This window comes from Budorcas taxicolor, chromosome 16 (genome assembly GCF_023091745.1).
Source record: "Budorcas taxicolor isolate Tak-1 chromosome 16, Takin1.1, whole genome shotgun sequence".
NCBI classification, from domain to species: Eukaryota; Metazoa; Chordata; class Mammalia; order Artiodactyla; family Bovidae; genus Budorcas; species Budorcas taxicolor.
The window spans coordinates 22,277,795-22,302,752 of record NC_068925.1 but is presented as its reverse complement, the minus strand read 5'-3'; the positions used below and the strand labels follow the sequence as shown (position 1 = coordinate 22,302,752).

The 24,958-nt window shown below is 37.0% G+C and overlaps 1 protein-coding gene across 1 annotated transcript in view; it reads right to left on the bottom strand.

Moving 5' to 3' along the window:
* Positions 1–24,958, bottom strand: part of SPATA17 (spermatogenesis associated 17) — a 235,063-nt gene that overhangs the window by 49,969 nt on the left and 160,136 nt on the right. Inside the window, exon 9 of the mRNA XM_052654228.1 lies at positions 5,318–5,453. Within this exon, the coding sequence (XP_052510188.1) occupies positions 5,318–5,453 (136 nt within the window). The remainder of the gene's footprint in view (positions 1–5,317; positions 5,454–24,958) is intronic.

Here is a 24,958-nt window from a genome sequence, read left to right as displayed (position 1 = left end):
TATAAAATAATAAAGATTCTTCAAAAATTTCACAGCAAATTAAAAGTGAGCTAAATGAAGTACATAATAATAGAACCAATCCCCATTTAAAATAATTCCACAGAATTAACCATTTGTTATTATATCTAGCAAACATATTTCCAATATTTGAGATAAAGTATCAGTACTTACAGAAAACTGGAGATTTCAAGAAACCTATGACCTAAAAATTCTAGATAAAAGATGTTAAGATCTTTTTAAGGCATAAATGACCTGGGGAAAGATTAAGGGGATTCCTTGGAAGAAAGAACTGACAAGAAAGTGCATTCCAGTGAGCGAGATAGTCAGCTTATGTCACATGGTATATACACATCCGTAGAGGTCATAATATGGCAAATGGTCAAGAAATAGACATCTGGGCTTTGGGTACAGCAAGAGGTCAGACCAGAGAACATGGTATAAAATCCATCATTTCTGAAAAATAATATTTTCAGTAGGTGAAAAGCAGATTCTTTACCGCTGAGTCACCAGGGAAGCCCACTTAGGTTATAATAATTACAGACTAACATGGTCAGTACTAATCTACTGAAAATCTTGGAAACATCACTGCACATATTAATATCATATTTATTCATGAGTTAAAATTAAAATCCGAAACTCTCGAACTCATTTTTAAGACTATAATTGAAAATTTCCACACAATGTGACAAACCTATCTGAAACAAAATATTGATGAAAAAGCTAAGGAAGTGTAAATTTATACATCTCAACACTACATATCCAAACTATTCTATAGGTTAAACACTATTTTTCAATATAGAATAACACAATAGTGGTTCTGTCCTAAAGGCATAATAAACAAGAGTATATGCAAAAATGTATGCATATTCAAATGCATAATACTTTATAATAAAAAATTGTATAAGCTTATATTTTCCCTGATGGTTGCTGACCTCTGGAATTCAGGTACAAGGATAATCAGAGGGAGAACGCTGAAGAACTTTAGTCCCAGATATATCGTCAGAGAGACAGAAAAAGCATTTAAACTGAATATTTGATTATTGAAGACCATCCTCCTAAGCAAAATATTTTCCCTCAATTACACTTAATTATTTAATTGTTTACATTTACTAATGAAACGAAACAACACAAAACAAACAACTGTCGGGGGCTGTTTTCAGCAGACACATAATCATCCATCAGCGTGTACAGAAAGATTCTTAAAATTATATGAAGCTGGTCTGTTTAAAGAGAAAGGCATATTTTATCCCAATCAATGCATAAGAGTAAAATTATCCATAACTGAGGCATGTTTCTCTGATGTACAGTTCAGCTGTAATGATCCCCACACACTGCTCTTGCACATCAATTATGATAATCATAATCACGGTCGTTGAGCTGGGTGTTCATTATTATCAGGATGCTGGTGACAGCAGATTCAATCACCGGGTGCTATGGGCAAGCAGTCACAGTCCCACCCAAGTTTCTGCAGACAGCGACGTGCCACATTAAATCTATGATGTGTTCCACATCCCACTCCATTCCAAATGCTGTCGACGGTAAAGGTCAACTTTATGTTCTGTGCAATATGCTTAGGCTCCCTAAATTAATTCTTTGGAGTACTAGATATTTTTATGCTTTGTAGCTTATAAAATTCTGTTTAGGACCAAAATGCATGTGAAAATAACACAAAAGGGCTGATCTACTGCTGTAATTCACCTATAATAAGGCATAGGAGGAGAAGCTCTGTCAACATGAACCATCTTAAAAGTCTCTTCTTGAATTTTGCGAATATGGGAAAACATGAAGTGGTTCTATTATAGTCAGTTGTCCAAAATGCATATGAAACTCATTCTTATTCAGATAAAGGCCTGAGACTATCATTTCTGCTTCAGTAAATATGAACATGTTCAGATGTTTTGACAATCAAAAGAATGTTTTTAGTAGACAATTTTTTCTTGGCCAACTCTTTTAGACCTAGTCAGATAGATGAAATTAATGGTGACTAATAGATTCTACTTATTTAATTTCATTTCTTTTTCAGATATTGAGATCAGCACAACAAAGAATTTATAAATACAAAGTCTTTAGGTGAACTTAAAAAAAGTTTGACCATTTAAGACACAGACCTAGAATCTAACAATTAACTTGGAGCATTTTACAGTTAGATAAAAGAAATATGAGTAAGTTATATGATATATATACTTTATTATTGATTTCCATAAATTCAAAAAATGATATATATTATTTTTCACTACTGATTTTCATACTATCAGGAAAATTATATTATTTGCTCTTAATCTGCTGACTTTGTGATGTCTTTCTATACTGTTCATGTTAATAGCATTAAAATAAAACAAAAATATTAAATACGATTTATTAACTGATTTAATGTGAATATGATTAGAGAAAGAAAACATTTTACTTTTCTCTCAATGTACACCCTTTATCTTAGTTGTATAACAAATGGCCTAACAGTTACAACCTCCATGCTTAAAGAAAACAAAAGAGAAAAAAATTCTCCAGACAGACAAACTTAAAACATGATGCAGAGTGGAGAACAGGAACCAAATATATTTGTTTCTTAATTTCAGTAAATCTAATGCATTCAAGTAAATCTTATGTGTATTTAAATGTTTGTAAATAGCCCATCTCCCAATAGAAGCAGCATAAAACTACACCAGTCTTTTCCCTCTTCAACATTTTGAACTCAACAACTCACTAAAATAATCCTTCATCTACTAATAATGAATAAGTTGTGGTCTCATGTCTCCAAAATCAATAAACGAAGTTTTATATAAAATAAAGAAAAATCTGCGGGCTTTTAATCATTTATTGGGCACAAATTCACCCAGATCATTGAGCAGCAAGTCAAAACATAAAATATTTTCATAGAAACAACAGAATGGCTACCTTTGTACTTTGTAAAATCTACTGGCTACACAGGAATAATTTGTCAATTTAATAAGGTTATTTTAAAAGATCAGAAGAAGTGGAAAAGAAGGAAATGAGGAATAAAATTAAATTTGCATTTAATATCTTTCTATGTGATTTTGTGCAAGGGGATTAATGATTTATTAAGACATAAGGAAACTCTACACTTTCTTAGTTTTCAGGATCTAAAAGAATGATTATTTGTCATTAACTTTTCAAGTATGTGTACTTTCTAAAAGTATACAGAGGCAACAATGATTCCTCCAAAAGAACAAAATAAACTTTTTTTTTTTTTAGTGAATATCCAAGAGTCTCTATAACTTGATTAATCTAGTGAGATGAATGCATAGTCTTAGAATATGTCAAACATATGAATAAACCTATGGCATAAAACCCAAAAGAACCATATTATTTTAGGAAAGAAACACTGGCACAAGGATTTTTCTTATATTGAAGTAGTGCAGTGTCTTAAGGCAAGTCATTTACATTTTAAGGAAACGAAATGAGAATTTCCTTGAATTAAATAGAATGGTGACGGCTTAACAACAAAAAAATAAAATTCACGTCAAATAGAAAAATGAGATGTAGATCACATTATGTACATTCAAAATACAAAATTAAAAGGTTTAAAAATCATATTTACCCTATATTCTGAATGGCTGCATTCAGGTAAAAAACAAATGCCTAGCATAGTCTTGGTATGGATTTTTAATGTAATAATATTATTATCAACTTTCAGGTTTATCAGTCAGTGGACCAGATTGAACTACTCATTGTACATATTCCTTATGCCATGGAATTACTGTTTAGTGTTCTAGAAGACTACTTAAAAAAACAACAACAACAAAACAAAACGACTTAGCAGCTACAAAAGAAAAAGCGACTTCCTAAGGAATCCAAGCACGAGTTCCTTTTGACAATGCCATTATTTACAATGTCCTTAAAAAAGAACTTTTCTTAGAATTTGGTAAAGAAAGATCTCATTTCCCTTAAAGGTCTAACATGTTTCTTTCACTTGAGCAGTGAGGATGCCTCTGCAACTTTTGTTCTCTGCATCTTAGATACCAACAGGTTGCATTTCCTAAGTCTCTGACCACCACAGTCACGTGCAAGCATGCTCATTGCTCAGTCATGTGAGGCTCTTTGCAGCTCCAAGGACTGCAGCCCGCCTAGGTGCTTTGTCCATGGGATTCTCCAGGCAAGCATACTGGAGTGGGTTGCCATGCCCTCCTCCCAGTCCTCCTTTATTTTGTGGGCATAGGTGCTCTTCTCATCTAAGATTGTTTCCCCGTGTTTAAATTTCTAGAATATGGCCTACGTTGTATTTGCCACTTGATAAGGTGCCCTCAGGGTCTTTCCTGGTGGCTCAGCAGTAAAGAATCCACCTGCAATGCAGGATACATGTGTTCGATCCCTGGATTGGGAAGATCCCCTGAAGAAGGGCATGGCAACCCACTCCAGTATTCTTGCCTGGAGAATTCCATGAACAGAAGAGCCTGGCAGGCTATAGGTCATAGGGTCGCAAAGAGTCGGACATGACTGAAGCAACTTAGCACGCACGCACGCAAGCAAGGTGTCTTAAATCCTTTTGGTAGGAGACTGTTTGTAAATGAATAAATCCTCATTGACAGACTACTAATAGAAACAATAGGCCTGGTAGTGTATGGAACTCAGGAGCTCTAGGCCCTTTCCAGAATATAATTTCCTGCTCTACTTTGTCTGTATAATTTTGATATAAGTTTGAGTTTCTAATTGCTAGACAATAGGTTAAAAACCTAGTAAGAACTTTCCTTGTTACCTCCTATTGTGTAAGACATGTAGGTAGGTGTTTTCCCATTTTAGAAATTTTAATTTAAGTGCTAGCAATTATAATTCTGGAATCCAAAAGTAAATATTTATCTGCTTTTTCCTTTTCTATGTCAAATATATAGATAGGATATCACATATATCTCCCCTTCCTTTCTTCCTTCTTCCCTCCTACCCTCCCCTCCTTCCTTTTTCCCTTCCTTTCTTCTTCCTTCTTTCCTACATACCTAACTACATATACATGGAGGTTGAAAGAAAGCAAGAAAGCACTGATCTCCATGCCTGAGAGTTAGCTTAACACTATTCCACAGATTCAGACTTGACCCTAATTGGCTTTGCCAAAGCTAATGATCCATGCCATTGACCACAGGGTGGCCGAACCATAAAACACAAAAACACAACAACAACAAAAATCCACAAAAAAACTTAAACCTCTTACTGACACAGTAAGCTGCACTATCTTCCTATAAAATAGCTAAAAATAATTCTGTAACCATAAGGGTGTTAGTTGTAATGAGAGTATATTTGCTATAATCAGTGTCCATTTTTAGCCTTTTCAAAGAAACATTATTTTCTTTTTAATGTTGCATCGACTCACCTTGTTACAGATCCATCTCTTAGGATTTTCATCTCGGAAATGTTGAGTTCCATAAGCATCAGGACCATATTTGCTTGATAAATGCATTGTCGGGATGTATTTTTTGTTTTTGTGATAGGAAGAAAATGGCAAAAACCTGAAAGAATATTAAGGTCATCATCTTAATTTGATTTGTAGAGACATTTGATTAAAAAAAAAAAGAATTTAAAGAAGTCATAAATTATAGGGAAAATAACACATGGCTTGGAATCAGAACACCAGGTCTTCACTTCAATCTTGGCCACTGACTATCTCTGTTACTAACTTCTATGTATCTTCATTTCTTATTCCACAAATGGAGACACTAAAATTTTACAGAATTTTGTGGGTCTCAAATATCTGCTAAATATAGAGAATGTTAATTATTAATTAATTGTACCAAGTAACTCAAAACTCATCAGATAAGTAAAAATGCCCTTAATAAGATGGTACTCCCCAAATGTAAAGGATGGCTACTACTGCAACTCTCATTGAAATGGGCTTTCTTCACATCTTAACTTCCCAAATAATAAAGGCATTCTTGGTACAGAGTATGGATAAAGAAGCTTTTGAGTCAGTCAGACCTATATTTGCATCTTAGCTTTGGCCCTGCTAACTATGTTCCCTCATGCTATGGAGTAAACTGGAAGGAAAGTGTTAGTTGCTCAGTCACATCTAACTGTTTGAGAATCCAACAGCTATTGTTATAGCTCTCAGTATCAGCACCACTATCACCATCACCATCATCATTATCATCATTAGTTTTGATGTTATTTTGATCAACATAAAAATAAAAATTTTAAACTCTCACAGAACATCTAAGATCATGATACATTTATAGTGTAACCTGATGAATTGTTTAACCCCTCATCAAAACCTTCTGAAATAAGAGTAAAGGGATTTTTTTTAAGTTATAAGTTCATAGGAAAGAGGACAACAGAGAAAAAACAGAAGAGGAAAATGCTAACCAATTTTTGGCAGGTGGAATGCAGATAGAAAAGTCGAGTTCCAAAAGAGGAAGAGGCCAAAGAGAAATTATGCCATTAGTCCTGCAGAATCCTGGAAGATTCTGGAAACTACTGCAGTGGGTGAGAGTGAAGAATAAAGCTGAAAACAGGTGAGAAACCTATGCAAACCCCCAGGTTTCTCTCCCAATTCATATATTCATAAAAGAGTGTATTCTCATAAATATTATATCAGAAAGCTCTGGGCTGAGGCAAGCAGGCCAGAGTGAGGCACCAAATGAAATATATGAATTCTAATTCAAAGATTACTCACTGAACTCTTCCCTTGCTCCTCTTGAAGTGACCTGGCAGCTTGACTAATAGATTTCAGAAGACTAACTGTTTCTTCTCAAAACATACTGAGAGTCCCCAGTTCAACAACTTCAAATATCAACATTTGGAAATTCCTTAATTAAAAGGTCATATCCCAGTGTCTATCAGTCAAATAAGCCACTCTCACACACAAATACACTTTTTAATCCGATGGTTAGAGTTTCTTTTTTAATGTGAATTTATGAATGGATTGTCATTTGGGGAAACTACCAAGATGGAGGGCTTTCCTAGTGGCTCAGATGGTAAAGAATCTGCCTGCAATGCAAGAGACTTGGGTTCGATCCGCGGATTGGGAAGATCCCCTGGAGAAGGGAATGGCAACCCACTACAGTATCCTTGTCTGGAGAATCCCACGGACAGAGGATCCTAGTGGGCTATAGTCCATGGGGTCACAAAGAGTCAGACACAACTGAGCAACTAACATCAAGATGGAAGAAAAACTCATATATAAATATAAGAGATAATCTAGAAGAAACATATAATATAGGAAAGAGGAGTAAACATCAGAAAATTTTAATTAATATAATCAAAGGAGACATGGTATCAATAATATTAGAGCTAGATCCTGTTTTAAATACGAGAAACTTTTAGAGGAAAAAAAGCAAGTGCTGGGAAGTAAGTATTTAATTTACAACTAAATTAAATATTCTGCCAAGAAAAATACTTTGAAATTCAGACACAGAAAAAATGAAATTGAGGTTAAACAAATTTTGGCGCAGATGTTGATATTTTCACATATATTATCTTATGTGAGTTATTATAATCTTATATTATCTTATTTAATTAAGACAAGGAAAGGGCCTTTATAAAAATCCCAATTCAACTGAAATTTCTCCCATTATATTCCTGAACTTGTTTAAAAAATAAGCTTAGAAAATGTGTTATTTCATCAAGTTTCACACCTCTCTACAATTTCTTTTTAATGTTTATTAAGAAATTCCTTTTAAATATTTTTCCTAAGAAAATACCCTCTACATCTATTTAAGATAAAAAATAAACAGAACACAGAGCTTTGAATACACAAAATTACACAAGCATGTATTATATATGCCCTTGGGAAAAGAGCTCTCATGTAAGACAGATTATGGTCCTTCCAGTGCTAATTTGCACATGGGATGGACAACACTCACACAAAAAATTAATGTGGCCCCAATGTCCCTTAGTATACAGAGGGGGTGCTGTGAGCCGGCTGCTGCACTTACACTTTTTATCACTTCTGAATTGCATTTTAATAGTACATTTTTCTTTTGTGTCTGGGCAAAATTTGCTTTCTCAAGAGACTGGATGGCTGAAAAGATAAGGCTCAAAGACTAGGTATTTCCCTGCACATGAATTAATTTTAATTCCATTGAGCCATAATGTTTCATTAGAGAAACAGGTAGTGCATATTAAATGCACATGTGTATGTGTATATCTGTATATATAATGAAACTATTTAGGTTCATTTTATAAATAATATTTAAAATCTCTCTTCAAATTCAGAAGAAATTATTTAAGCCTCAGATAGATTGCTTAAGTACAAACAGCTATGAAAACCCTAAAAATAAATTGAGCTTTCAATCAAAAGTTTAGACAATGATTAATTTTACTTTTAAAATGATATCTTTTAACTGTTTTAAATATATATTCAGATGTGCTTTATTCTTGCAGAGAGTACTTTTCAATTAACTGAACATTATATTAAAGCAGAAGGTGTTATGGGTTTGCCTATTAATTTTTATAATTTCCTCAAAGACACAGATCTGGCAGAAATTCTTAAATTCAATGTGGAGATACAGTGGTATATACAAATAAGTCATTACTTGAGAGTCTGCAGAGTTAGAAAAGAATTGGTAGAGGTCTCAGGAAGCAAAAATTAAAATGAATCAACATATACAAAATAGTGGAGACGGAAATGGCAACCCACTCCAGTACTCTTGCCTGGAGAATCCCATGGACAAAGGAGCCTGATGGGCTACAGTCCATGGGGTCGCAAAGAGTTGGACATGACTGAGCGACTAACACACACATACAAAATATATGGAAGCGAGTTACAGAATAAAAACGGTTGCTGAAGAAACTGAAAAGGGCTCAGCATAACTAGAAAACTGAGTTCTTTATGAAGGAAGCAAAGGAGAGCATGATCAGCTTTATAGCAGAGATGAGATGGGCTTAGGAGACTATGTATAGAAATATATTACAGATCTTTATAAATTGTGAAACATTTTCCTCCATATATATTGATTGCCCAAAAGAGTAGTTATCTAAGTCATGATGAACCCTGACTTAGGTAAATCATTTCAAACTGGGCATGGAGATAATGATTCATAGATAGTGAGACACATAGCTGGGGAACAAGTCTCAAACATCTGTTCAGTTTCAAACATGTCCTAGAGAAGCCTTCTCTCTGTTAAAGGGTGACTAATGAAACATATGTATTAAGCCCAAAGCAGGATTAAGGGTACTTTATTACAAGTTAGGAATTTGACTCCAGATAACAATAAATTGTCCAATGAGTTAAGATCACAATAAATTCTCCACTGCATTATGCAAAGCATGTGAATTAAGTCTTCTCGCCTGGGCTAGAGGCAGGAAAAAAGAACCAGCTAGACCAAGTTTGAATGCAGAGTGCATTTGGAATGCAGAGTTTCAAAGAACAGCAAGGCGAGATAAGAAAGCCTTCCTCAGAGATCAATGCAGAGAAACGGAGAAAAACAATAGAATGGGAAAGACTAGAGATCTCTTCAAGAAAATTAGAGATATCAAAGAAACAGTTCATACAAATATGGGCACAATAAAGGACAGAAATAGTACGCACCTAACAGAAGCAGAAGATATTAAGAAAAGGAGGCAAGAATACACAGAAGAGCTGTAAAAAAAAAGATCCCAATGACCCAAATAATCATGATGATGTGATCACTCACCTAGAGCCAGACATCCTGGAATGTGAAGTCAAGTGGGCCTTAGGAAGCATCACTATGAACAAAGCTAGTAGCGGTGATTGAATTCCAGCTGTGGTATTTCAAATTTTAAAAGATGATGCTGGGAAAGTGCTGCACTCAATATGCCAGCAAATTTGGAAAACTCAGCAGTGGCCACAGGACTGGAAAAGGTCAGTTTTCATTCCAATCCCAAAGAAAGGCAATGCCAAAGAATGCTCAAACTACTGCACAATTGCACTCATCTCACACGCTAGTAAAGTAATGCTCAAAATTCTCCAAGCCAAGCTTCAACAGTATGTGAACTGAGAACTTCCAGATGTTCAAGCTGGTTTTAGAAAAGGCAGAGGACCCAGAGATCAAATAGCCAACATCCACTGGATCATCAAAAAGCAAGAGAGTTCCAAAAAAACATCTACTTCTGCTTTCTTGACTATGCCAAAGCCTTTGACTGTGTGGATCACAACAAACTGTGGAAAAATTCTTCAAGAGATGGGACTACCAGACCACCTGACCTGCCTCCTGAGAAATGTGTATGCAGGTCAAGAAGCAGCAGTAGAATCAGACATGGAACAACAGACTGGTTCCAAAATAGGAAAGGAGTATGTCAAGGTTGTATATTGTCACCCTGCTAATTTAGCTTATATGCAGAGTACATCAAGCAAAATGCCAGGGTGGATTAAGCACAGGCTGAAATCAAGATTGCCAGGAGAAATATCAACAACCTCAGATACTCAGATGACACTGCTCTTATGACAGAAGCAAAGAAGAATGAAAGAGCCTCTTGATGGGAGTGAAAGAGGAGAATGAAAAAGTTGGTTTCACACTCAACATTCAGGAAACTAAGATCATGGCATACGGTCCCACCACTTCATGGCAAATAGACGGGGAAACAATGGAAACAGACAGACTTTGTTTTCTTGGTCAAAATCACTGCAGATATTGACTGCAGCCATGAAATTAAAAGATGCTTGCTCCTTGGAAGAAAAGCTATGACCAACCTAGATAGCATATTAAAAACGAGAGACATTACTTTGCTGACAAAAGTCTGTCTAGTCAAAGCTATGGTTTTTCCAGTTGTCATGTATGGATGTGAGAGGTGGACCATAATGAAAGCTGAGCACCGAAGAATTGATGCTTTTGAACTGTGGTGCTCGAGATGACTTCTTGAGAGTTCCTTGAACTGCAAGGAGATCCAACCAGTCCATCCTAAAGGAAATCAGTCTTGAATACTCATTGGAAGGACTGATGCTGAAGCTGAAACTCCAATATTTTGGCCACCTGATGGGAATAACTGACTCATTTGAAAAGACCCTGAGGCTGGGAAAGATTTAAGGCAAGAGAAGGGGATGACAGAGGATGAGATGATTGGATGGCATCACCAACTTGATGGACATGAGTTTGAGCAAGCTCCGTGCGTTGTTAATCGACAGGGAAGCCTGGCGTGCTGCAGTCCATGGGGTCGCAAATAGTCAGACATGACTGAGTGACTGAACTGAACTGAACTGAGAGCAAGTTTGTCCCCACATGTGTAATCTGACTTGTCCTGAGTCTCATCAGCTAGCAAAAGTCAGAGATGTGATGCAAGGTGTGATAAGCGATAGGGCAGATGTTCCCCTGGGGAGAAGAGCCTTTCTCTTTAACCACTTGTCAAAAGGGTAAAGGAAGGGATGGTCAAAGATTCTCCCCACTGAGAGCAACATCAGGCCAGCACTTGAATAATGGGGTATACTAATAGGTCAGGAGAAACTCTGGAGAGAGGTAGCCCTCATGGAATGTGACCCTGGGTGGGACTAGTCCCCCCAAAGAGCAGCATTTGCCCTCCCTGAGCTGAAGGGGTGGAGACGGGGCAGAAGGGGAGGCAAGGAAGCCAAAGGGAGGTGTCCACTTTCCCTAGAGGCAGCTCCTTATAACACAGAAATGAATATTCAATTCTGGGCCTGTATTATCAGACAAGCAAATAATCAATAGTAAATACTAGGGGACTTGATTCATAGTTAATTCAATCCACCATTGTGCCTTGTTCAGTCATGTCCAACACTTTGCGACCCCATGGACTATAACCCACCCAGCTCTTCTGTCCATGGATTTCCCCAGCAAGAATCCTGGAGTGGGCTGCATTTCCTCCTCTGGGGATCTTCTCAACCCAGGGATTGAACTCATGTTTCCTGCGTCTCCTCCACTGGCAAGCAGAGCCTTTACCTGCTGAGCCATTGAGAAAGCCCACCAGATATGTCTTAATTGTTCAATAGTACTGTGTTCAGACACTGTGAGTATAAAAAGGTGAATAAGCAGAAGCCTCACCCTAAGACCCTTAAAATCTAATGAGGGAAAGAGCAAATAGCTGCACCAGTATACAAGGGGAGAGAAACAAAATTTCATGATAAAGCAAAAACAAAAGAGTATAGGAACAGAAAGCACTGGGGAAATATCTAATCTGTTCTTTAACAAATGGGTCAGAGTTCACTAGGCAGAAATGAAAACCGAAAAAGAGGATGCAAAAGTCATAGACCTGTATGGGTATAGGCTCAGAGGCAAAACTTGGAACCCACATGTGGGGTCTTGGATGTATGTAGTTTGTTGGCCTTGAAAATAGGAATGATGCTCTTCATAGGGTGCTTATACTGGCTCCTCTGAGAACAGGTAAAGCTTCTGCAGCCTTATCTCATCTTCCTTAACATCCCTGTGGAATATTGTCCTCAGTTACTTTATCCTTTGCTTACAGATTCTATCACCAAGTTCTGTAACCATCTCTAGGGCTCTGTGTGGCCCTCTCTATGAGGGCAGACTTGCCCACAGCACGTTGAAGGCTGATCCACACTGGGGACAGAGGAAGGGTAACCCATTCCTCTCTCTCAAAACTATGCTGCTCATTAATACCAGTTTTCTAGAACCTATCTTCAGGGAAGGAATGGAGATGTAGATATCAAGAACGAACTTGTGGACCCAGTAGAGGAAGGAAAGAGTGGGACAAACAGAGGAAGAAGCATCGACATACCCACATTACCGTGTGTAAATAGATAGCTGGCAAGAAGTTACTGTAGAGCACAGGGAGCCCAGCTTGATGTCCTGTGATGACCTAAAGGGGTGAGATGGGGGGAGGGGAGGAAGGTTCAAGAGGTGGGGACATATGTATAATTATGACTGATGTGTGTTGTTGCATGGCAGAAACAAACATAACATTGCAAAGTAATTTTCCTCCAAATAAAAAATAAATGTAAAAAACACTATGTAGCTAAGTTGGAAGCCTTGTGATCTTTTGATATCAGATGTCTGACATTTTCCTTCCTTTTATTGGAGGTTTCTTACTAATGAGCTCTAAAGTGAATACAGGATACTTCAATCCTTCACTCTCTTCATTTGGAAAAAAATAAACAAAAATAAATACTTTTCCATCATCACAGATTGCGTAAAAAATGATTTCATCTTCAAATCTGGAAACCTCCTACACTTCATAGTCAATAAAATAAAATGAGATGCTAGCTTAGCAAATATAGTCGTATGAATTATACTGTCTTCATGTTTGACTAATTGAATTTTGTAGACTCAAAGGATAGTTTACTTCTATCTTAAGAGTGATTCTAAGATGCTATTATTTTTTAACTAAAAAATGACCAAAGAATCAGAAAAATCAATTGTCAGTTTTATCGTATATGCTACAGACTGGGAAATATGCCAATTATTTTCTTACTGTTCTTATAGGGGAACCATAGAACATGCTGAAGAAATCACAAGCTGCATTAATAAAGATCTGGGTCAATGAGCAGCCTGACTTGTTCCAATCATTGACAACACTGGGAGGGCAGACAGGCCTAAACAGGATACAAGAGTCAGTGCTGGGGTTCACCCCAGGATCTCTGCTGAAAGGTCTGCTGAAAGGTCTATCTAAAATACTTGCAAAAGGAGAAGCTGGATTAAGAGTTTTGTAATGTTCAAAATAGGGCAGTTATTTAATTGTGTGGTATACAAAAAAAGAGAATAAAAGGAAAAAAAAATCCACTATAGTCTAATTAACAGAAAGGAATTCCCTTAATTCCAGAGGCAATTCCCTTTGGTCTACAAAACTTAATTTGACAAGTAAGAATGCCTAGGTATAAAAGTTTGCAAAGAGCTGATGAAAGAATTAGGAGAGAAAATATGAACAAGGCAAGTCAATTTAATCTAATAAACTAATCAACAAACAAAAATTTCCATGTTATCATAAAAGTACAGCTGCTCAAATATTACATATTCTATTAGACTCTAGTATTTTAATCATTATTGTAATATAGAAAATAGCAAATTTAATGTTTTGAGGGCTGAGTTACAGCCAGTTCATTTCTGATTTCATTGTCAGATAACTTAGTTCTCATTAACCAACTGTAGGAATTTTTTTTAAGGTAAAGCATTTTTAAAAGCCACTCAGTTGGAAATATACAATTATTTATGTCAATTGTATATGAACTAGAATGAGATATGTTTTAAATTGGTAGTATGTATAACTGACAATGAATATTGACTAGATATAATGAATTAATAGTGAATATATAAAATTTCATGATACATGTAAGTGAAATCATTGTTCCGTACACGTTAAACTTCTATAGTGCTGTATGACATATCTCAATAAAACTGGAAAAAATGAATACTGAATAATCTTAGCCCTTGCAAAAATATCAGGTTAACAGTCCCATTCATAAGATAGGGTTATAGAATACTGAATATCTCCTTTTTACTTTATAACATAGAATAATATGAGTTTGAGAATGAATTTAGCAGTTAAAGATATCTTTTTATAATCTTCAATATGAGAAATAAAGTGTTTCAATGTCTGTATTCATAATATAAATGTCCAGATAAACCTAATATATATAGCTCATTAATACCAACAGAGGGATTTCAAAAACATCGTCTAATAACCTATCAAGATGTTTTATCTAGTAGAGTTTCAGTTGAAGAGATGTTTGTAAAATAAGTAACAACTTGAAATAGGAATTAGGCAGACCATTTATGGATGAAGACAGCTTTCGGTGAGATTTTAATATAACCATTGCTATAAGCATTTAATATATAAAGTGTTTCATACTTAGAGTAAAATTCATAATAGAAATTGAAAACTCATAAACTATTCAAGCAGTAGTATCAATAACATAAATTTCTCCCCCAGGGTGGTGATATAATATTTAAATATGAAAAATGCAAAAGGCTAGACTATCTGTTCAGCTAGATAGTGAGCTTGTATTACAAACTTCTAAATTTAAATGGGAAGACCTATTTTGCCCTTCTCGTTATAGTTTTCTTATCTTAAGAGGACTAGCATTCCCTGGATATATTATTGTTATTATTAACAATCTCCAGGCACATTGATTCAATAACTTCATTACATCTGTGCAACTTTCTGAAACATATTTTACAGAGTTGACTTTACTTTCCTCTAGTTGACTGTGGAAAACTTAACCAAAAAAAGAAAAGACTCTACTAAAGAGATACTGAATTCAAATGCCCCAGCTACATAGTATTCACACAGGATCTTCTTTTAAGAGGCGATTTACAACATTAAATGTTTTAAGTTCAGATATTTTCAGGACTTGTATAATTGATATTAAAAAATATATAATTAAGCAGAGAAATAAGACTGTGAGAAACACTTGTACAAACTATCCTTAAGAAAGTCTAAGAATGAAATAAGCTGCCACTAAAAAGAAAACTCAGCAGTGGCCACAGGACTGGAAAAGGTCAGTTTTCATTCGAATTCCAAAGAAAGGCAATGGCAAAGAATGCTCAAACTACCGCACAATTGCACTCATCTCACATGCTAGTAAAGTAATGCTCAAAATTCTCCAAGCCAGGCTTCAGCAATACCTGAACCGTGAATTCCAGATGTTCAAGCTGGTTTTAGAAAAGGCAGAGGAACCAGAGATCAAATTCCCAACATCGCTGGATCATCAAAAAAGCAAGAGAGTTCCAGAAAAACATCTATTTCTGCTTTATTGACTATGCCAAAGCCTTTGACTCTGGATCACAATAAACTGTGGAAAATTCTGAAAGAGATGGGAATACCAGACCACCTGACCTGCCTCTTGAGAAATCTGTATGCAAGTCAGGAAGCAACAGTTAGAACTGGACATGGAACAACAGACTGGTTCCAAATAGGAAAAGGAGTATGTCAAGGCTGTATATTGTCACCTGCTTATTTAACTACGCAGAGTACATCATGAGAAACGCTGGACTGGAAGAAACACAAGCTGGAATCAAGATTGCCAGGGGGAAGTATCAATAACCTCAGACATGCAGATGACACCACCCTTATGGCAGAAAGTGAAGAGGAACTAAAAAGCCTGTTGATGAAAGTGAAAGAAGCAAGTGAAAAAGTTGGCTTAAAGCTCAACATTCAGAAAACGAAGATCATGGCATCTGGTCCCATCACTTCATGGGAAATAGATGGGGAAACAGTGGAAACAGTGTCAGACTTTATTTTGGGGGGCTCCAAAATCACTGCAGATGGTGACTGCAGCCATGAAATTAAAAGACACTTACTCCTTGGAAGAAAAGTTATGACCAACCTAGATAGCCTATTTAAAAGCAGAGACATTACTTTGCCGACTAAGGTCCGTCTAGTCAAGGCTATGGTTTTTCCTGTGGTCATGTATGGATGTGAGAGTTGGACTGTGAAGAAAGCTGAGCACCGAAGAATTGATGCTTTTGAACTGTGGTGTTGGAGAAGACTCTTGAGAGTCCCTTGGACTGCAAGGAGATCAGCCCTGGGATTTCTGTGGAAGGACTGATGCTAAAGCTGAAACTCCAGTACTTTGGCCACCTCATGTGAAGAGCTGACTCATTGGAAAAGACCCTGATGCTGGGAGGGATTGTGGGCAGGAGGAGAAGGGGATGACCGAGGATGAGATGGCTGGATGGCATCACTGACTCAATGGACGTGAGTCTGAGTGAACTCCGGGAGTTGGTGTTGGACAGGGAGGCCTGTTGTGCCGTGATTCATGGGGTCGCAAACAGTCAGACATGACTGAGCGACTGAACTGAACTGAAAAAGAAAAACTTGCTAAGAGAAAATCAAATGTTCTTTGTTGAGTTATATCAGAGCAGCATATTCCAAACCAGTCAGTGGATAAAGGGATTCCATGGCTAACTGTGCTATCAACTCTATGAAGCCAGGACACCTCTGCTATGTTGTTCATTGCCTCGTTCTTGGCATCTAACACAGTGTCTGGCACATATTAGGCTGCAGTAATATTTGAGGAATCAATGAGTGATTGAGTTTGCAAAATGCTATGTAGTATATGTCCCCTCTTAGAAGTTTACACTAAATAAAAATATATTTAAGACTGGAAAGCCCTGTAAATGCCAAAAAAAAAAAAAAAGTCTAACTATTTCAAATATAATTTCTCCCAAGTTTATTTGGTAGGATACTCATTAATATTTTCCAGACTAGAGTTCAAGAGGCGAAGTTTGGAAAACGCTGTTCTGGGAAAGAAAAAGAAAAAGAAAAAAGAAAGAAAAAGCTGCCCTATTACTGGGACTGCTGCTATAGTGCTAATAAAGATTGAAGAGCAGCCACACTTGACTTCATTTCCTCTTGCTTGATTTATCTTTTAATGAGAATGATTTTGGTGATCAGATGGATTAAAACAAAACAAATAAAACTAGTTCAAGCTCAAGTCCAATATGTTAAAAAAAAAAAAAAAAAAGCTTGACAAGGATCGTACTAAGTGTACGGCATAAATCTTGGGCTCTTTCTTGAGGACCTTATCATCTAGAACGAGGGTCTCCAATGTCTGTGTCTGGAAAGGCCAGGCAGTAACACACATTAAGCAAAAACTAAGAGTGCAAACTTTAATCAGTCATTGCCATGTGAGACTGGGGGCCTGCTGTTTCTAGATCTCCTAATTTTTAATAAAAGCCAGAAAATCTGGACCTTTAAAAGATATAATTACCATTTTAAATTACTTTTTAATCAATAAAACTTTTTGAAAATTGCAGGGTCCAACTATTACACACTTGGAAGCTTTACTCAACTGACAAGTTTATAGTTAACGATCTCTCTTCAGAATTTATAAATGAGCATCTCCTTTGTCAATGACTTCCGAGGCTCTAACCAAGATACACTGCATCTCAAATTAGACTCAATCATCATTAATTATTCTTTGAAAATTGTGAATGTAATAAAGATATACAAAAATGTATTTAAAAGCAGAACAATTTATATTCTATGATATAAAGGTGGGCTTCAATGGATGTTAGTTTCAGCATGATTCTAAAATGGAGTATTTAAATAGGGGTTAAAATTAAATTCTACAAAAGTGGTGCCAATATATTTATCTATATGACACTAATACTATTTCATCTTAATGAAAATAAAGGAGATCAAACCAGTCAATCTTAAAGGAAATATTCATTAGAAGCACTAATGCTTAAACTGAAGCTCCAATACTTTGGTCACCTGATGTGAAGAGCCAACTCATTGGAAAAGACCCTGATGTGAAAGATTGAAGGCAGGAGGAGAAGGGGATGACAGAGGATGAGATGGTTGGATGGCATCACCGAGTCAATAGACAAGAGTTTGAGCAAGCAGCGGGAGATGGTGAAGGGCAGGGATGCCTGGCGTGCTGCAGTCCATGAGTTCACAAACAGTCGGATATGACTGAGCGAATGAACAACAAAATTTCATTTAATATTCTATATTTTGATATTCTAAATTTTAAAATTAAATGTAGATTTAAAATATTTCATATATGTATGCTTGCATCTGACTCTGCAACCCCATGGGCTGTAGCCCACCAGGCTCCTCTGTCCATGGAATTTTATAGGCAACAATACTGGAGTGGGTTCCCAATTCCTCATCCAGGGGATATTCCCAATCCAGGGATCAAACTCATGTCTCATCCAGTCCTTGGAGTGATTTCTCTTTTCCTTTAATTTGTAAAATATCTCCTGGAATTTTTCTTTGCTTGCACCGTTTCCTGACTGACTCATTTTCTGCCATACCTTGAATTAATGGTTCTTACCTTAACTAGAACTATGCATTAGAATCAGTTGGGTGTACATTTCAAACCCATACGCCTGCTGAGTCAAAATATCTGTGATTGAGACTATGGAATGCATATGTATATAATTTTAAGCTTCAAGGATGATACAGGTAAGCAACCTAATTAAGAATCGCTGCCCTAACATTAAAGCAATTCCCAGGAATCTGTACTAAATCTTTTCCCTCTGTAGTCTCTCCCCTCCCTAGAAGATGCTTCCCCACCAAGATTTTAACTGTCCCCTCTGATCATTTCTAAATTTTTATCTCTAGAGACAGTGTTTTTCTTTAACTCAAGACCAGTATTTTCAAATGCTTACAAGAAATATCTACCTAGATATAGAATAGGCACCTCAAATAGATCTGCCCACAAATTAATCTCATATGCCAAACCTCCACCCTATCATGCCAACAGAGCTTCTTACATTTTTTTTTTTAAGTAAGGATATCACTATCACTATCTGACCAGTCACCTCACTCAGAAGTAAAGGTACTAGAGGACCTCTTGCCTCTGCACTCCTCAACCTGAGAAGATCTTTGCTCATGGCTACACTTTCATAAGACACTGTATTTATAATGTGGCACACTGTCTCCACCCACAGTTGTCATCCATTCATAAGTTAATTGAATATTTCCATTAACTTAACATATATTTGTTAAACATTAATTGTGTTTCAAGCCTACAACTGGTGTGGGACAGTTTGATGATATGAATTGAGCAAAACAGATTCTCTTTCAGGAAATTTGAACTGAAAAGCTGAATTAGCTGTGGATTCTAGAGCTGAAAGGTTATACTGAATCAGGCCTGGAGTGGCCAAGAAAACTAAGAGCAAACTGAAGATTTATGGAAAAAAACTAAGGCCACAGATAAAGCCAGCCAGTAGAAAGAAGACAGCAAGCAGAAATACAGAGAAAAGTGGAGATGCCACTAGAGAGAGAAAATGATGCCCTTGCAGCCCTAAGGGGTCACCTTAGTCCAGTTTGTCTTTGGTTTCCATGAGACTCTTTGATGCATCTTTTAAACACATCCTTAACTTCCTGAATCATCTTGAATGTATCTTTACTCATTGCACTGAGGAAAGCCCTAAGATGCATCTATGCCCCTGACCACACCATCCACACCATATCATGTTGGTCCCTGTTTCTGGTTTAGGATTTATAGGATTTCACCCATAAATCAGTTTGTCAGCCTTTCTCTTCCCTCTGCTATCACTGTCCTTGTTCCTGGGCAAGTCTGCTTTATTTCAAAACTAGACTGGGGCAGTGGTACCCTAAATGCTAGGACTCCCATTTCTTTACCATGGACATAGCTAGCAGAGTGATATCTCTAAGATAACTGACCTTTTCACTCCATTGGTTAAAACACTGTGATGCGTTTACACCATGTTTTATATAGTAAAGTCCAGATACTTTATCATGGTACATGTGACCCTTTATACTCTGGCTCCACCTCTACCTTCCCTCTCATCTCTGCCACTTTGCATAAAGTACCAAAGCTCTGAGCTAAGCATCACTAGCTGCCTCAGAAGGTAAACTGAAACCCACATGAGCTCTGCGCTTGTTGACAGAGAGACGGCTTTGTCCAGGCCACGCCCTTCGTGTCACCTTCCTTGTTCTGCCTGGCATACTTCTGTTGAGCCTTCAAGTCTCTTCTGACCCTCAACGCACTTTTGAACTCTAAATTGAGCTAGGAAAGTCTGGGATGTATAAATGCCATTCCCATATAGGAATGTGAGTATGTCACAGGATGACAGCCTTTCTTTTACAAAAGCAATTCCACATACCTTGTAAACTGACCGAAAGCTAAGTGGCAAAACTTTACTTAGCGTATGTTAGCTATCGCAGTAGGAGGAATTCTTACAAAATGATACAATCTAACTAAAAAGACTAAAAATGTGTTTTTATGATTTGTCTGATTGCATATATCGAAAGTGTATGCAAGATTTTCACAATACCAGTAAAAGTATTCCAAGTTACCACCATTAATGTCAATGTCATAAATATTAAAATTCTTAGACTTAGGTGTCTATAAGAACAGAATTTTAGGATTCTGCGGTCAGTTATTTAAAAAGCCATCTTTTTCAAGGAAACAGTGGACATAAAGAGAGCGTATTTCTCACTGTAGAGTTGAAGTAATAGAGGACTCTTTTGTAGACAAATTCTAGAACTTCTTAATTATACACAGGCTTATTATCTGTATCCCCAGTGTTATAAAGTACCAGAACTTCATTAGAAAAATTAAGCTGGAAAAATGAAGGCAGCACTTTGTAAATTTCCACTGGAAATTAGCTGGGAGAGGCAGAGAAATACTGGATCAAAAGAGGGTAATCACGCTTAACCGTGCCCTAGAGCACCCGCATGTATGATACGATTTGCACAGTAACTACCTCTCCTATTACTGCTTGTTTGGAGTATTCTGTGTTAATGGGGTTAGCTAATTTAGTATTTTAACTTAAAAAGGCTCTACTGATTAATAAATGTTGCACACTGTGCTAGTAATTAAAATAAATGGAAGAGTTACAAATAAAAGTTGAATTGTTAAGAAAACATTATCTGAAAATGTATGATAATCCCTATTTATCATAATACAATAACAGTTCAGAAAGTATGCAAATTGTAAAAGTCTAAAGTGTTGCAAAATCACACAAGTCAAAAAAGTTTTGAGATGCGTTAAATTTTCTTATTGTCAGTGTTAGTGATAAATAATACAGCCATATCTCATCTATGTATACACCATGGTTTTTAAATGTCCTTTAAAAAAAAAAGTTTAGTTCACTACTGTTCACCTACTCTGAATAATAAAGGTAGCAAAATATGCCACCCCAAAATAGGCCACTTTGGCCAAGGATTATTTTGAACTAAAACCTCTTAAAAACAATTGGTACAAGAAAAGCGATCTTACTTTCTCTTTTTCCCCTAAAACCAGATTACATTCCCACATAAAAGATGCCTTTCCTAAACCAAGAGGAAAGAAACATTCCTATCACCAGACATGTGAGGTCATAGTGTAGAGAATTCTGTACAAACAGACCTTGTTAAATAACTTTTATGTTCCTTTGGACTCCCCATATATTTTTGCTATTTTTTACAATTACTTCTCATTGCTCAACTCAATATGAAAGGACATAAGGTTTGCCACTTCTTTGGGTGTTCATTTTCTTTATGAAGGCTATTGTAAAACTTCTATTAAATAAATCTGTATGCTTTTCTCCTTTTAATCTGCTTTATGCCAATTAAATTCTTGGGCCCCATTGAAGATCCTAAGTAGACAGAAGTAAAGTTTTGCCTCTTCTACAAAAATTATCAGAAAATTGATACCTTTTGTTTTTCATTGGACTGTCTGTACTCAGGCTCTTATGAAAGGCTACACAAGTTTAAAATATAATATTCTGGGAATTCCTTGGTGGTCCAGTGGTTAGGACTCTGAGCTTTCACTGTCAAGGGCCTGAGTTCAATCCTAGTCAGGGAACTAAGATCTAACATGATGTGGCCAAAAATATAGATAGATAGATGAATAATTGAGTAGCTAATCCCTTCTCCAGGGGATCTTCCTGATCTAGGGATCGAACTCAGTTCTCCTGCAGTGCAGGTAGATTCTTTATCATCTAAGCCATCAGGAAAGCCCAATATATATATTATCCTTACAATATGATTAAATCTTGAACTTCTCTTCATAGGAAAACTCAAGCCACAGTCATATCTTTCTTTAATCCTCTAAGTGTCTGCAGAAGAAACTTGGATCCTTGGGGATCTAAGGATTTTCCTCAAATTTAGCTCAGGTTTGTAATTAATCTAAACACCAAAGTCTGATCTAGCAAGCTACCTCCTTGATTTGAACGACACTTGTATTAGTTTTGTATTTCTGCTGTAAGAAGTTACCATCACAGACTGAGTGGCTTTAAGAGTATAAATTTATCATCTGAAATCTCTGGAGGCCAGATGTCTGGGGTGGGTCTAACTAAAACTCAAGGCAAGGCATGGGAGGGCTGCATCCTTTCTGGAGGTTCTAGGGGAGAGGCCATGTCTTCACCTTCCCCAGCTTTTAGAGGCCACCAGCATCTCTTGGTGGTGGTCTCTTCCTCCATCTTCAAAGCTAGCAAAGATGACTTATCCATCTCACATTGCCTCACTCTGATCTTTCTCATAGTCAAATCTCTACTTTTGAGAACCTTTGTGATGACACTGGGCCCTCTGGATAATCCAGGATAATCTCTCCAACTTTAAATCCTGAATCACATCCACAGTCCCCTTTATCATAGGTAGCATATTCACAGGTTCCTGGGATAAGGATGTGGTCTCTGTATGAGGTCAATATTCTGTCTACCAGAGCAGAGACTGGCACCAACTTCCACTGCAATGTCTTAACTCCACTCCATGTTGGATATAGTTGTAGTCTGCATAATTACAGTCTCCTGTATTAAGCCAGGATATTTACAATTAACAGAAGGTATTAACATATAGGACTTTCAGTTCAGTTCAGTTGCTCAGTCATGTCCAACTCTTTGTGACCCCATGAATCACAGCATACCAGGCCTCCCTGTCCATCACTAACTCCCAGAGTTCACTCAGACTCACGTCCATCGAGTCAGTGATGCCATCCAGCCATCTCATCCTCTGTCATCCCCTTCTCCTCCTGCCTCCAATCCCTCCCAGCATCAGAGTCTTTTCCAACGAGTCAACTCTTTGCATGAGGTGGCCAAGGACCTTCGCACCACTCATAAGTCTTTAGTGAAGTTGGTATCAGCCTACATCACCTGATTCATGACCACTCCATTCCACCTCTGCTGTCTTAGTGGGTAAACTAAACACTGCTCCAGTGCTGTGGCCTTCCATTTCTTCCATCTCTTAATAATGACTTCTTTCCCTACTTCATCTAGGTAACTTGCATGGTCCCATTTTACAACTGAAAATAATCCTTTAAATGCTCTGCGAAAAACCCTAAGTCAAATATGCATTGCTCTTTCCACTCTTTTTATTATTTTAAAAAATATTTATTTATGTACTATTTTGGGCTGCATTGGGTTTTGGTTGCAGCATGCAGGATCTTTGCTATGGCATGTGGGATCTTTCACGAGGGCTCTCTAGTTGTGGTACTCGGGCTCAGTAGTTTGATTCCTGATCAGGGATCGAACCCATGCCCCTTTCATTGGAAAGTGGATTCTTATCATTGGACCACCAGGCAAGTCCCTGCACTTTTTAAAAAGTAAATAAACAATTCTTTCTTATGATTTCAAGTGTATTTGAACGGACTTAGTAAACCAAGGGAGGTAGGAAACCTCTTCATGGAAACAGAAGAGGGCATGGATATAAAGATGAATGGTAACAGCCCAATAGCTCTGGACAGAGAGTTTCTTAGAGAATGTGGTGGCAGATTAGCTAGAGAAATAAGCCTAGATCCGATCCCGAAGGGCTTTGAGTCTTGCAAAAAAGATTTAAGATTTATCCTGGAGTTGATTAAAAAAAAAAAAAAGCCACAAAAGAGCATTTCGGGGAATAATACCTTGCTGAATTTTTCCTAGTGTGGTTGTGGTAGATGCACTGAATGGGCAGACCAGATGGGATTTATAGCATTTAAAAAAGAAATTACAAGTCCTAAACCAAATCAACAGTGGAAAGGAAAAGAGGGGCTGGATTTGAGAGATACATAAAAGGTAAAACAGATAGGATTTGGGAACCAATAGAATTCTGGAGAGGGGTAACAAGGTAACTCACAAGTCTCTACTTGGGTAGAGAGGTGGTGCTGCAATACACTCTTAAGACAAGAAGCAGCAGGCCAACGTGGCGTCTACTGAGTTTGGGACACCTGGAGGAGATGCAAACGAGGATGGCAGTTGAAAATATAAATAAGGAAGGTAGGAGAAAGATTTTTGAGACTTGAGGGTGGAAACCATGGTCACATGGTTATAGCTGAAGTCTCCTAAATGGAAGCAATCACTCAGAGAGATTATGTACAGAAAGGAGAAGGAAGTAAAGAGAAAGAGTTGACTGTAGAATCCTGCCTTCACCTTAGTTCTTCCTCTCACCAGAACTGCAGTATTATCCTAGTGGGTTTCCTTCCCTCCAGCATATTTCTTCTCAAATACATCTGTCTCACAGTCAATAAATTCATATTATTTTCATAACATCCTCTTACTCAGAAGCCTTAAATAGTTCTCTATTATCTACAGATGAACCCTCAAATCCTTGGCCCTAAAGCCTCCTAAAATTTTCCTTACTATGCCTCCCACATAAAAATGAGTTCCTGTCATGAATCAGCCATGGGTATACATGTCGATGTATGGCAAAAAAACCACCACAATATTGTAAAGTAACTATCCTTTGATTAAAATAAATTAATTTTAAAAAATGAGTT